At 36.8% G+C, this 13,872-nt stretch overlaps 2 protein-coding genes across 2 annotated transcripts in view; one reads left to right on the top strand and one right to left on the bottom strand.

Moving 5' to 3' along the window:
* The first annotated feature begins 335 nt into the window (after positions 1-335).
* On the top strand, positions 336-1,197 carry LOC127647483 (neuropeptide B-like). Its single transcript, XM_052131743.1, has 2 exons — positions 336-728; positions 1,072-1,197. Exons 1-2 carry the CDS (start codon positions 336-338, stop codon positions 1,195-1,197), a joined length of 519 nt encoding a protein of 172 aa, XP_051987703.1.
* A 1,366-nt stretch (positions 1,198-2,563) lies between these two features.
* The window catches only part of LOC127647482 (guanine nucleotide-binding protein G(o) subunit alpha-like), a 29,988-nt gene continuing 18,679 nt past the window's right edge, over positions 2,564-13,872 (bottom strand). Inside the window, exons 6-9 of the mRNA XM_052131742.1 lie at positions 9,270-9,399; positions 8,043-8,114; positions 5,687-5,774; positions 2,564-2,754 (exon numbers count right to left, since the gene is read on the bottom strand). Of these exons, the coding sequence (XP_051987702.1) occupies positions 2,564-2,754; positions 5,687-5,774; positions 8,043-8,114; positions 9,270-9,399 (481 nt within the window). The remainder of the gene's footprint in view (positions 2,755-5,686; positions 5,775-8,042; positions 8,115-9,269; positions 9,400-13,872) is intronic.

Here is a 13,872-nt window from a genome sequence, read left to right as displayed (position 1 = left end):
TTCCCATATCATGTTCATTTTAAAGAAGTTCTTCAATAAGCAAGAAAAAAAATCCTTTCGTGGACTGTCAGGAATACTAATTTATTACAATGAAAATGGCATAAGAATTTTTTTTTCTTTTTTTTTTATAGAAAAGTTTACTAACTTTCCTCAAGTGAATTTGCACACAATAACAGAACTTGCACTAGAAGGGGAATATTCACAGTGTTACTGCTCGCTCTAACCTACTGTACATATAAGGCAAGCATTAATACAATTAATATTTTTAAAGATAAATACAAAGCAATAACTAAGGTAAAGCTCTGCTTGTGGCGTCAAACAGAGCCAATACTCTGATGTATGAATCATCACTGATGCTGATGATCATACCTATGAGCGTTACCACAGGGATCTCCATATTTAAGCGTCCACAGACAGCTGAACACAACAGAGGAAGATCTTCAGCGAACACTGACAGAATAAACCCGTCATCATCACCAGTTATGGAGAGATTTGACAGACTCACACTTCTGCTCGTTTCTGCACTTGTCACTTGTAATTCAGTGGACGCGTGGTACAAGCAAGCGGCGGGACCAAGTTATTACTCCGTGGGCAGAGCGTCAGGATTGCTGTCATGGATCAGAAGATCTTCCCTCAAGAGATCAGAAGATGCAGAACCCGCTGACCCTCAGAAAAACATCAATGTGCTCTCACAGACACACATACCTCGAAAGTTCCTCAAAAATGTGGTGAGACTCGCATGTTCTTTACAATAGGCTACTAGTTGCCTTAGCTTTGATCTATCCTTTCAATCTATCATAGGCCTACAGTAATGGGAATGAAATGAGTCATTTAGAATAATAGATATTACAATGCTTGTCATGAAAATCATAATGAAAAAAAACGTAATTGTCTCAAAAAGGCTTTACTTTAAACAAACAAAATTATATATAATAACTGTAATATAATATAATATATATATATATATATATATATATATATATATATATATATATATATATATATATATATATATATATATATATATATATATATATATATATCATTAACTGATTTGATTTCTCTATTCAGCCTATTTGTGTGAAGGACATTTCTCCAAATCTTCAGAGCTGTGAGTTTGTGCAGGACAGCAGCTCATTTCAGTGTGAAGCTCGTGTGATCTTCAGCATGAACTCCAGAGACTGTCTCAATGCCTGAACATGGACACATTTATACTGCACATGGACATTATTTACTTTACATCTCCGTTAAGTTGTTTAATATACATTTGTGAGCAAGGAGAAAACAACAACTGTGGTCCCAATTCCTTAGTTTTTGATTCCAGCCAGAGCAACTTACATCTTGGAATAACATGGACAATCCCCAAAAGTATTTGGACAATTAAGTCACTTATAATGGCATTACAGTAGATCATTTAATATTGTGTTAAGTGTCTTTTCTCAGAATAACTTTACTCTTATTTAAAGGGATAGTTCACCCAAAAATCTAAATTCACTCATCTCATCCCAGATGTGTAACTTTCTTCTGCTGAACACAGAGTTTTATAATAATTTCAGCTCTGTTGGTCCAGTCAATGCAAGTAAATGGTAACCAGAACTCAGATGGTCCAAAAAGCACAAAGTGGTTTACTCCAGTGGTGAAAGCCATATATTCAGAAGTGAATAATAGGTGTGAGAGTGAGAAACAGATGAATATTAAGAACTTTTATTTTTTTTTTACAATCAATCTCCACTTTCACATTCATGCATATCGCCCCATACAGGGCAGAAAGGAGAATCTGTAGTAAATAAGGACCTATTGATCCATTTCTTACCCACACCTACCATATCACCTACAGAAGACATGGAATTAACCACTAGTCTCTTATGGATTACCTTTATGCTGACTTAGTCCTTTTTGGAGCTTCAGATTTCCCAATTCACTTGCATGGTGAGGACCAACTGAGCAGAGATATTGTTCTAAAAATCTTAATTTGTCTTCATCACTAGAAAGTCATACATATCTGGGATGGCATGAGGGTGAGTAAATGATAAATTTTTGGGTGAACTATCCCTTTAAGCACCTTGTCAAAGTCATTTTCCCTTTAAAATTCACTTTTTTGTTGTCATTCTGAACGGTATATCTATGGCCTTATTTATTTCAAACCTAACAAACTCCTTTGTGTAAAGTGTGCTTGTCTAAATAAATGTATACTTTATCACTAACATTCAGACATCTTTTCAGTGGAACTTCATTTGAGAGACATGTCAGCAGTAAGCAATCGGAGCAGGATCTGCCACATTTCCACCAGTAGTTTATTGCTTAATGGGACGATAAAAGCATGTGAAAAACTAAATATTGTACATGCATGAATTTAACCTGCATCTCAGCACAGTTTTACTGTGCTGTAGTTACAATGTTGCATTTAAAGTTGGGAAGTATATATAAAAAATAATAAAAAAAAAGTATACAAATATATTTAAAGTTTAAAAATATTTATTGTATAAAAATATTGATGACTAATAATCCACTAAAACATTTTTGACAGTCACGTACACAGAAAAAGCAGATACTTAAAATAAAGTTATAAAAGTGAGACTGTTTGAATGTTGTGTTTAGTAATGATGCTTGCGGCGATTTGAAAAGCATCATGCATGCGGTCTGTGTCTGTGGCGTTGGTGAAGTGAGGGTACACCATCTTGCCTGAGGTGGTGGCACATGACACAAACTGATCTGTCACATATCGCGCAGCAGAGTTCACATCACAGTCAGGACCTGCAGCCCGCAGAGAAACACAAACATATCAATCACTTATAAACAGTTTGTCATTTCAAAACTCTTGAATGTCATTTTAAAAAAAAAAAACACACACACACACACACACACACACACACACACACACACACACACACACACACACACACACACACACAACACTGCATTATAAACACAAGGTATTTATCACTGGGGTGTTGTGTAGAATTCTGAGTGGCAAGCATACTCTATACATGTAAAGTCACTTTACATGACCTCAACAGCTGCAAGACGTTGTGGTTGTGAAAATTCTACAGAGATTCAGTTATTTTTTTAAATCTTGTTTAAAACACAGTAATGTTTTGGTAGAGAAAAGACTGAAAGTATAAAAAAAACAATGCAGACATTTAACCAAACTGCTAATGATCAAAGACGATGCTACACTACTAAATAAAAAAACAAATTAGACGGGAAATAACTGGTGAATGTCATAACAAATCAGTAAAATAAATAAATATAAAAATCTCTCTCTCCAATATATATATATATATATATATATATATATATATATATATAAATATAATCACACATCACAATTTAAATACCAATTTATTTTGTACAAAAGACAATGATATATAAACATCTGATTTACCAGTAATAAGAATGAGATCTTTTCAGTACAAAAATTTTAATTTGGGGGTTTTAAATGTGCTTAATTGCCATGAAAACATCACAATGCAAATAGAGTGGCAAGTAGTAGTATGTGAACTCTTTGGAATTTCCTGCATATAAACTCAGCAAAAAAGATAATTTTGTAAAAAATCCAAATAAGTTTACAGATCTTTATTGTAAAGAGTTTAATCCGCAATAGGCCGCCGAGAGGCTGGACTGAGGGCTTGTAGGCCTGTTGTAAGGCAAGTCCTTACCAGACATCACCGGCAACAATGTCGCCTATGGGCACAAACCCACCTTCGCTGGACCAAACAGGACTGGCAAAAAGTGCTCTTCACTGACAAGTCATGGTTGTCTCACCAGGGGTGACGTTTCGTCGAAGGAATGAGCGTTACACCAAGGCCTGTACTCTGTAGCAGGATCGATTTTGAGGTTGAGGGTCCGTCATGGTCTGGGGCGGAGCGTCACAGCATCATCGGACTGAGCTTGTTGTCATTGCAGGCAATCACAACGCTGTGCGTTACAGGGAAGACATCCTCCTCCCTAATGTGGTACCCTTCCTGCAGGCTCATCCTGACATGACCCTCCAGCATGACAATGCCACCAGCCATACTGCTCGTTCTGTGCATGATTTCCTGCAAGACAGGAATGTCAGTGTTCTGCAATGGCCAGCGAAGAGCCTGGATCTCAATCCCATTAAGCATGTCTGGGAACTGTTGGATTGGAGGGTGGAGGCTAGGGCCATTCCCCCTCAGAAATGTCCGGGAACTTGCAAGTGCCTTAGTGGAAGAGAGGGGTAACATCTCACAGCAAGAACAGTCATATTTGGTGCGGTCCATGAGGACGAGATGCTTGATCCAAGTTACAATAATGAACAATCCGTTTTAACTAATAAAACGCAAACTACATTTTATTATTGTCCATATTGAAAATATAATTAAAACATTGACAGTGTAGATTTTAATAACATCAACAAAAGCTAATTATCCAGGAGTTGGCAAACCTAGTATCCAATTGAAGAAGTTGGAGGTTAGAGCTACTTGACAGAGGAAAAAAAAAAAATGATATCAGAAGACTTACAAATCAAGAATTGTTGCTTTGCATAAATGTTTACAAATTTATCTTGAAGAGCTTAACAGATGAATATTCTATAAATGGAGACGATTTTGTACCGCGCACACCACAGAATGCTTAAAAAGGGAGGTAAAAAAAAAAAAGAACCCAAGAGTGATGGCTAAAGATTTTAAGGAATCATTGGAACTGGTTAATATCTCAGTTCATGAGTCTACTATTTGGAAAACATTAAACAGGCATGGTATCCATGGCAGGACACCACAAAGGAAGGTTGCTTTCCAACTAAAACATTGCTACGTGCCTGTAGTTTGCCAAAGGCCAACTTGACACTCCACAACGCTACTAGTAAAATGTTTTGTGGACCGATGAAACCAAGGTTGAATAGTTTAAAAACAAGCAGCACTACGTATGGCATTAAAAGGGCACCGCATGCAAAGATAAAAACATCATCCCAACGGTGAAGTATAATGGAGGGAGCATCAGGATTTGGGGCTGCTTCAGGGTTTATCTCCTACAAGATAATGTCAGGGTGGTTGTGTGCCAGCTGAAGCTCCGTAGAAGTTGGGTGATGCAACAGAACAATGACCCTAAACATTGAAGTAAATTCACTACAGAATGGCTTCTAAAAACTAAAATCCACTTTTGAAGGGGCCCATTCAGAGCCCAGACCTTTACCCAATAGAGATGCTGTGAAATGACCTCAAGAGAGCAGTTCACACAAGATATCCCAACAACATGGCTGAGTGGAGGCAGTTCTGTGAGGAGACTGGTCAAATTCTTTCTGAACGTTGTGCAAGTCTAATTCGCAGCTACCGGAAACATTTGTTTGAGGTTATTGCTGCCAGAAGAGGATCGACTGGTTATTAAATACAAGGGTTCACTTACTTTTTCCACAGCAATGTGAATGTTTAATGGGACATGTTCAGTAAAAACATGAAAGATTGTAATTGTGTTGTTGAATGCAACATTGTGTTTGTCTTGTGACTGATGAAGATTAGATCACATTTTCTGACCAATTAATGCAGAAAAATATTTGATTTCATAGGTCTAACACACTTTCTTGCAACTGTATCTTAATGATTTTAAAAAATATGCTAAATTCTCACATAAAATAGCATTTATTTTTGGTTTTGGATGTTGTAGTATATTATGACCCAGACATTTTCTTAAAGTGTGAAATAAATGTGGGATAAATACAAGTGTTTACCTTTAAAGTCTGGCAAATAAAGTCGCAGGTGTCTCCCAGAATGCAAAATTTTCTCACCAAAGAGATCAATTTTGTTCATAAATAAAACCTGAGAATACAATTAAAAGGTTAAGAGTATAAAAACGGATAACATCTGAAACCATCCAATTTCTCATCACTTAATGCAGGACAAACATCTTCAAAAGTTTTGTAATATATTCAGACAAATACTTAATGACAAGCATAGACTAAATGCATTTCTCTTGAAATCCTACACCTGATTTTTAATAACGTACATGAATGTAAAAATTGTATCACGAAAATGACAAGGAAAGCTATAAAAATTGTATAGACCGGTTTAACCCTGTTCTACTGACGCACTGCATGTATCATATGATGGCATTGACGCATACCCCACACTTAATCTCAACGAGTCCAATTAAACAGGTTTGCTTCAAGAGCTCTTTGAAATAACTCTCCCCAGTGCATCACACTTAATATAGATACCACAGGCAATTATGTGATGTTCTGCTGAGGGCAAAAGGAGGGGTTTATGGATCCAGATCCTTTTAATGGATTAACAGAACGCAGGAGGATTCAAACTATATATATTTACACAAATACATTCAAGCTTAAAAACAGTTCTACAATTGTTTTGGTAGAAAAAAAAATACTTGGGTTATCCACATTTTGAATAACACATGATTATATAAACACAGGGTTAAGCATTGACATTTCATATACTCCGCATTAGTCATTCATCTGGGCTTGACGGGTTACAAGATTTCACGCTACTAATACAGTATAAAATTACAAAATACAGAACACTGTAAACATTATTTACAAGATTAATAAATTGTGAAATGCAGATTTCAGATTTTGGACTCTTTTTAGGCAACCTACTTCAATAATTTTATAAAATGTACACAACTATTGCAAAGTGTTGAAAGTAACAATGCTATGAGAAGTGTCACAATACTATACAGTGCATTCAGACCCCTTCATTTCACATTTTGCTATGTTGCAGCCTTATGCTAAAATTAGTTTCACATCAATCTACACTCCATAATGACAAAGCAAAAACAGATTTTTGCTAATTTAGCTAACATAAAAATGCAATATCACATAAATATTCAGACCTTTTTCCTATGGCACAAGATATTTAGCTCAGGTGCATCATTTCTCTGGGATCATCTTTGAAATGTTTCTACATTGTGATTGTGTCAATGGAATTTGCCACAGGTGGAACGAACACACACACACACACACACACACACTTCCAAGAGCACAGTGGCCTCCATAATTCTTAAATGGAAGTTTGGAACAACCAGGACTCTTTCTAGAGCTGGACGCCCAGACAAACTGAGCAATCAGGGGAGAAGGGCCTTGGTAAGAGAAATGACCAAGAACCCGATGGTCACTCTGGTTGAGATTCAGGAGATCATGCGTGGAGATGGGAGTAAATTGCAGAAGGACAACCATCACTGCAACACTTCACTGATCTGGGCTAAAAAGCACCTAAATGACTCAAGAATGTGAGAAACAAGATTCTCTGGTCTGATAAAATGAAGATTAAACTGCTTGGCCTCAATTCAAAGCATCATGTCTGGAGGAAACCAGGCATTGCTCATCCCCTGCACAATACCATCCCAACGGTTAAGCATTGTGGTGGTAGCATCATGCTGTGGGGGTGTTTTTCAGCAGCAGGGACTGGGGGACAGATCTGGTCAGGGTTATAAATCCAGATATATCCTTAATGAAAACCTGGTCCAGAGCGCTCCAGTCCTCAGACTAGGCTGAAAGTTAATCTTCCAACAGGACAATGACCCCAAGCACACAGCCAAGACAATGCAAGAGTGGCTTCGGGACAACTTGGTGAATGTTCTTTGAGTGGCCCAGCCAGAGCCCGGACTTGAAACAATCAAACATCTCAGGAAGAGACCAGAAAATGTCTGTCCACCGACAGTCCCCATACAACACAACAGAGCTTGAGGATTTGCAGAGAAGAATGGCAGCATACCAAAAAGACTTGAGGCTGTAATCGCTTCCAAAAGTGCTTCAACCAAGTATGAAGTTAAGGGTCTGAATACTAATCTTGTTTTTGCTTTGCCATTATGGGGTATGGAGTGTAGATTGATGTGTGAAAAAAAAAAAAAAAAGAATTTACAAGCATTTTAGCAGAAGGCTGCACCATAATGTGAGGAAAATGAAGGGGTCTGAATACTTCATGAATGCACTGTATAAATATGGATGTATTCAATTTACAGGGATTCAACAACAACAACAACATTATTAACCCAGGGTTAAGCATAGTTTGAAAAGACTTCATGTTACATTTTGTAGGTTTTACAGGCCTGATAACAAAAGTGCAGCTCACCAGTGAAGCTCTTTTGAAGAAAGTACTGTTACATATAGAGCTGAAGAACTCCATGCTTTCACGCAGACTGTTCTGTTGAAGGAGAGATAACGACAGCATTCAACAAGTGTAAAATCCCTCAAGCACAAAAAACAATACTTTAGCAAATATGGAATAACTGACTGTAAATGCCTGAGCCACAATCAAACTGCATAGAAACTAGTGTCAAACACTATATAGCCACAAAAGAAATCAGGGTCCAAGCGCATGTGAATAGATGATCAAAATGGCCAAATTTGCCAATAGATCTTGTGGATGTTTTTCTATATAAACTTAAACTGCTTTTATACAGTTGTCACATTTATACAGTTTTAGTGGCCCCTACTCTAGCATTAGAAAAATAATTTGGCACATTAGTCAAATGTTTTGTTGTCCGTTTGTACCAATTTTAAAGTTTGCAATATGAATTTGCTAATTACAGTATAGTGCCACTTTGTGGTCAATACTCACAACATTTGGTATACAGCTTCTTGTGAACTCCTTATCAAAAGGAGACTACAAGCTGTATACCAAATGTTGTGAGTATAAACAACAAGGTGGCACTAGAAGACAAATTCCTTGTAAGTGTATTTTACTTGGCTAATAAATTGATTACAATCAAATTGACTGATTGATTGTGAACTCATTGCTTTTGTACACAAAGTTTCATGACATCAACCATTTGCAATTACATTTTTTTGGTGCTGGAATATGATATGCTCCTGGCAGTAATTTTTTTGTTGATTTATCAAACCAATATTTTAAGGATATGTTAGAACTTGAAACAAATAAGATGCATGCCAATTCTAACTTCCTTGATTAAATGGTTATGGAGTAGTGACCTTTTAGTTATATTTCCCCCTATAGAATTGGATGAAATTTGGTATGCATTTTCAAAATATCTACATCTCAAAGCTTACCAAGTTTAGATATGTTTGGTCGATAAGTGAATATGGGGTCACACTTGGGAAACAATTCTTTTCTCAAAGTTCTTTTAATTGACAAATGAAATCCATGAAATGGAATATAAATTTTGTTCCGAGTCGAATGTGTGTATGCCGGAGTAGCAGTTGGGATTTGGGACCATCCTGCCAAGTGTGGGGTCTGACTTCCCATCTCTGACACACAAACACCATTAGGGCTTAAAGAGAATAATAAAATCAGTACAAACACAATAGTATTAGTGGAAGAATACACAATGCTACTCACCGTGGAGTGGTTTTCAGCAATGTTTTGATCATATCCACTAAGAGCCACCATAAACAGCACTGCCTGGACATTGTCGAAATGACTGAACCACTTCTTTCTTTCAGAGTGCCGAGCACCCACGTCATAAAGTCTATAAACAAAGGATTATTCATATAGACATTCATATAAAAGGCCACTTTACCCTAATAACATAAGACTAAAGCAGTATGTGGTAGAGGCATTGTGGTAATCAAATGTAAAAGGATTGGGCTTGCTTTTAAAAGGAGAGCATCTGTTTCTTTAAGAAGTGGTATGGCATGAAGTAATGCCACCAATGCACAATAAACTCAATTTGTGAAAATATCTTCCATGACAACCATTCGCTACATACATATTCCACTCAGAGCAGAGAACTTTTGATGGCAATTTGGTTTCAATGCCAATTTTATATTTACAAATCTGAACCAAACCACCCTTGTGATATGGGGGGGGGGGGGATATGGTTTGTGATATATTATGATCTTTCATTCATGGACATATTTAGAACATAAAAAGGCAAGCAAATGACAATTTTATTTTTTTGGATGAACTAACCTTGTTTGTTGAAAACTGTGGTCATTTGGAAGAATCTTAAAACAGGCCTATATTCATTTTGACTGCACAGTTGTTTTGGATGTGCTATGACAACATCAACACCTTACAATTACGATGCCAACTTTAAGCCAATCAAGATCCATTAAAAAGATGCCCAATTCAATAGGATTTCAAATGCATCTCAGGGGACTTTTTAATTTTGCATAAATACTGTTAATTATGCTCCCAGCAACTGCATGGCAGTGAACACCAAAAGGTCAATATGTTGGTGCTCTGGAACAACTGAATCCTGCAAGGAAAGAGACAATGATGGAAGATCTTCATTTGTCAACCTCTTCTTTTGCAAGAGAACGAAAGAGGAAATGCGAGCAATCAATATTTAATAACTTGAGCCATGATTCATATTCCCCCTCTCCAGCTGAGTGGAGACATCACGGCTGCCCCCCCCCCGTAGTGCCTGTCCAGTCTCACATGGTGCTCTGGATGAGATCAGACATTTAAATAGATGCATGAACCAGATCCAATATTTATTATTATATGAAGTATTTTATCAACACACATCAGATTTTACTGGGTAATTTGACTTACCTGCCCTGTACTGGATTTTAGCAGACCTAAAGTCTACATTGAAGCTATTAAATAATGTTTGTAATACTAGAACTATTTAATTCTACCATTAATCTAATATAAATTCTACACAATTTATCTGGCACAAAGTCAGTGAGTATCTCAATTAGGGTGACATTAAAACAAGTAGGATGGCAACATAAATAAATTACACTAACTTGAACAATTTACAAATCAATACAACTTGTAAAACCCTAGTTTACATTGCAGGGTCGAAAACAGACATTAACCGCTCGAGCGCCAAAATATTTATATATAAAATATATATATATATTTTTTTTAAAAAGTATCGTTTTTAAAACGATAACACCGTGATTTCTATGCAGAGGCTGATGTGAATCAGTAAAACGTTTATTTGAACTGGTTCATAACAGTCCCAACAAACCGATTCACTAAAATGATTGGGACTTGGAAATGATTTAAATAGTATTAAATGGGAATTAGCTTAATTTTAAATGTTACTTACAAATGAAAGTGCTAGCCCATGTCAAGTTTTAATTTGGATAATCTGAAATCTTTATCTAGGATGCCTTGAGTTTGTTTTTTTAAATATTTTTATCCAGAACTCTGTAAAATACATGTGGAATATTCCTCTCTTTAAGCCACCAAAAGAACATGCGAGGAACAAAATAATGATGATATATGCGGTTTCACTTTACTGACACAATATGTCAGTAAAATCCTGAAACCTGTGTTGTGTGTGTGTGTGTGTGTAACTGATATGCAAGGGGAACAAAAACGGCAAAAAAAAAAAAAAAAAAAAAAAAAAGGGGGGCCCATGGAAAGATAATTCTGTGTCCGTGCGCTGCACGGAACATGATCTCCGTTGCACACCCTCTACGCGTTTACATTTGCGATTCCTGCTCACTTGGTCTGGCAAACTTTGACGAGAAATTATGCTACAGATACCCATTCCATTGCAGTCAAGGGTTCCGAGGCTTCAGGCCAGTTAAGTCTGGTGTGCGGACATGTCAAGTCTACTGTGTTTTGTGGTTGTACAGATACTGTTCCACCTCTTAAAAACAAAACCGTGCCCAATTAGTGTTAATGCAGCCTAAAAAGCATAAATACAGAATCTGCTTTAACTCTATTCAGCAGAAGATGCAACAAATTAATCATAACAGGATCACAACTAGCCCATGGGAACACAAATTTTACCCATGATAACTAAAAATAAACCATTGTCATAACATAAAACGACATCAACATTAAACGGATTACCCAATTACGTTCAAATGTTATTTAACAACACCCCTTAACAGTCCCCAAAACCGGCACAGACCTACTTCATTGATTAAGTGAACAAGTCCCCAAGCAAAACCCACAACAGATGTTACAATATTTTTTCTATGAGGTTCAGTTTCACTTTCCTGACAGAATTAATAACCAGTGTTGTTAGTCACTGATTTGCAAGAAAACAATTAGCAAAATAATTACACTGTCACATTGACAAAAATACATTTAAATAACAATAATGCCAAATTAATTTGCATGACTTGTAAGAATTCATTTTTTTATAAATAATTTGATAGTTATAAATATTATAATTAGGTTAATAATTTATTTTGGACCCTAAATGTCTGTTAGCAATTTATGAATTGCTAAAACAACCGGAGACCTCATTTCCTGGCACCCCTCTCATTTCAGAGATCTTATGGTGACTTTGCCAACACAAGAACTTGTAAATTATTAATGTATGACATGAAACATTTTATATGCGTTTTTTTTTTTTTTTCACTAATTTATTGCTAGATTCAAATAATGTTGGTTTAAAAAAAAATAAAAATAATAATAAATAGTAGTGAGTAGCATAAATATAACAGTATACAAACCCCAAATTAATTAGGGGGCCCTAAAATAGTTCCGTTTCCGGGGCCCAACGTTTGGTGCTACGCCTCTGTATACAGTAACTGTGCTCGTCGACCTCAATGTGTAGGACACACGAGTTACTGAATGTTATATATTTTAATTGGAAAAATAAAACCTGACTGTTGAGCTCTACAAACGCCTTTACCATGCAAGGGAGAATTGCACACGTCAATACCAAAAAAAACAATAAGACAAAGCTGGAAAGTAATAGTACACAGAGCCTGCGGTCACAGGAGATGTGTAAGAAATGGCCCAATTACACAATCTAAAAAAAGCAGAGAAAACTTTCCACTGCATCGCAACACACACACACACACACACACACACACACACACACACACACACACACACACACACACACACACACACAGAATTTTGTTAAAAAAAAAAATCTAAATAACTTTACAGATCTTTATTGTAAAGGGTTTTTGTACAAGTTAATATGAATCTTTAGGGTCTAAATGAAAACTTTGTAATATACTTTTATTAAAAATTCTCATTAGTATTTTAAGACAACACTAATTTTACCTGCTCAAAAACAGCTCTGTTTTCAGCACGCCGTTTCAGTGCATATGACTTTAAATGATAATGAGCTTTGGTCACCCCGCCCCTCCGTTCTCTAATATAAAGGTTAATAAAACGTTACACTTACTTCTTCTGGAGGTGCAGAGGGAATATAAATAGTTGGTACCAAATCTTTTTTCAGCAGCAGCTTCTTAGCAAAACCAGCTTTATACTGACCCTCGTTTATAAAGCAGTCTGGTGAAAAATGATTCGCGCAAACATGAACGCATTGACGTTGCTCGTGGGGAATATTCCCATCATAAACAAAACTCAGCCACTGCGTCTTCAGCGGTTCAGATTTAGGAACATCAAAATGACTGCTGTGTTCGTTATTACACCGAAGAACAGAAAACCACAATCGCTTAGGCGCCATTCTGCTCCAGTGTATCAACAATGATGACGGACTATGATTGACAGCTCGCTCACGAGCGAGGGCGGGTCTGTGTTGAAACACTGCTGTCAATCAACAATCCTGGGAGGGGCGTCCGACCGTGTGACGTCACACGGTCGAACGGCTCGATTTGAGGCAGGGGAAAATATATAAGGAGATTAAAACAAAAACACTGGATGGATTTTTATCATAATAGGATGGTTGTGTACAGGCACAGCCAACACACATTTCAGTACAATCAACTTGAAAAAGTGCATGTACCATTATATGACCCCTTTAAACAATGTTTTCCATGTTTGTTCAATGAACCATAAACAATTAATGAGCCTGCGGAACGGTCGTTAAGTCATTAACAGCTTACAGACGATAGGGAATTAAGGTCACTTAGGACACTAAAGAGACCTTTCTACGGACTCTGGGTGAAAAAAATAAATAAATAAAAAAATTAATGATGCCCAGGGTGGTCCCTGCTCATCTGCGTGAATGTGCCTTAGGCATGCTGCATGAAGGCATGAGGACTGCAGATGTGGCCAGGGCAATAAATTGCAATGTCCGTACTGTGAGACACCCAAGACAGCG

Source organism: Xyrauchen texanus, chromosome 8 (assembly GCF_025860055.1).
Source record: "Xyrauchen texanus isolate HMW12.3.18 chromosome 8, RBS_HiC_50CHRs, whole genome shotgun sequence".
Lineage (NCBI taxonomy): Eukaryota > Metazoa > Chordata > Actinopteri > Cypriniformes > Catostomidae > Xyrauchen > Xyrauchen texanus.
Note: the sequence above shows the minus strand (reverse complement) of the source record. Positions and strands in the feature narration are given on the sequence as shown.

Excerpts from the sequence above, each read along its gene's own strand:
- LOC127647483 (XM_052131743.1), top strand. The coding sequence starts at position 336 with ATGTATGAATCATCACTGATGCTGATGATCATACCTATGAGCGTTACC. Across the intron at positions 729-1,071 it reads GAAAGTTCCTCAAAAATGTG|CCTATTTGTGTGAAGGACAT; the intron begins GTGAGACTCGCA and ends TTCTCTATTCAG.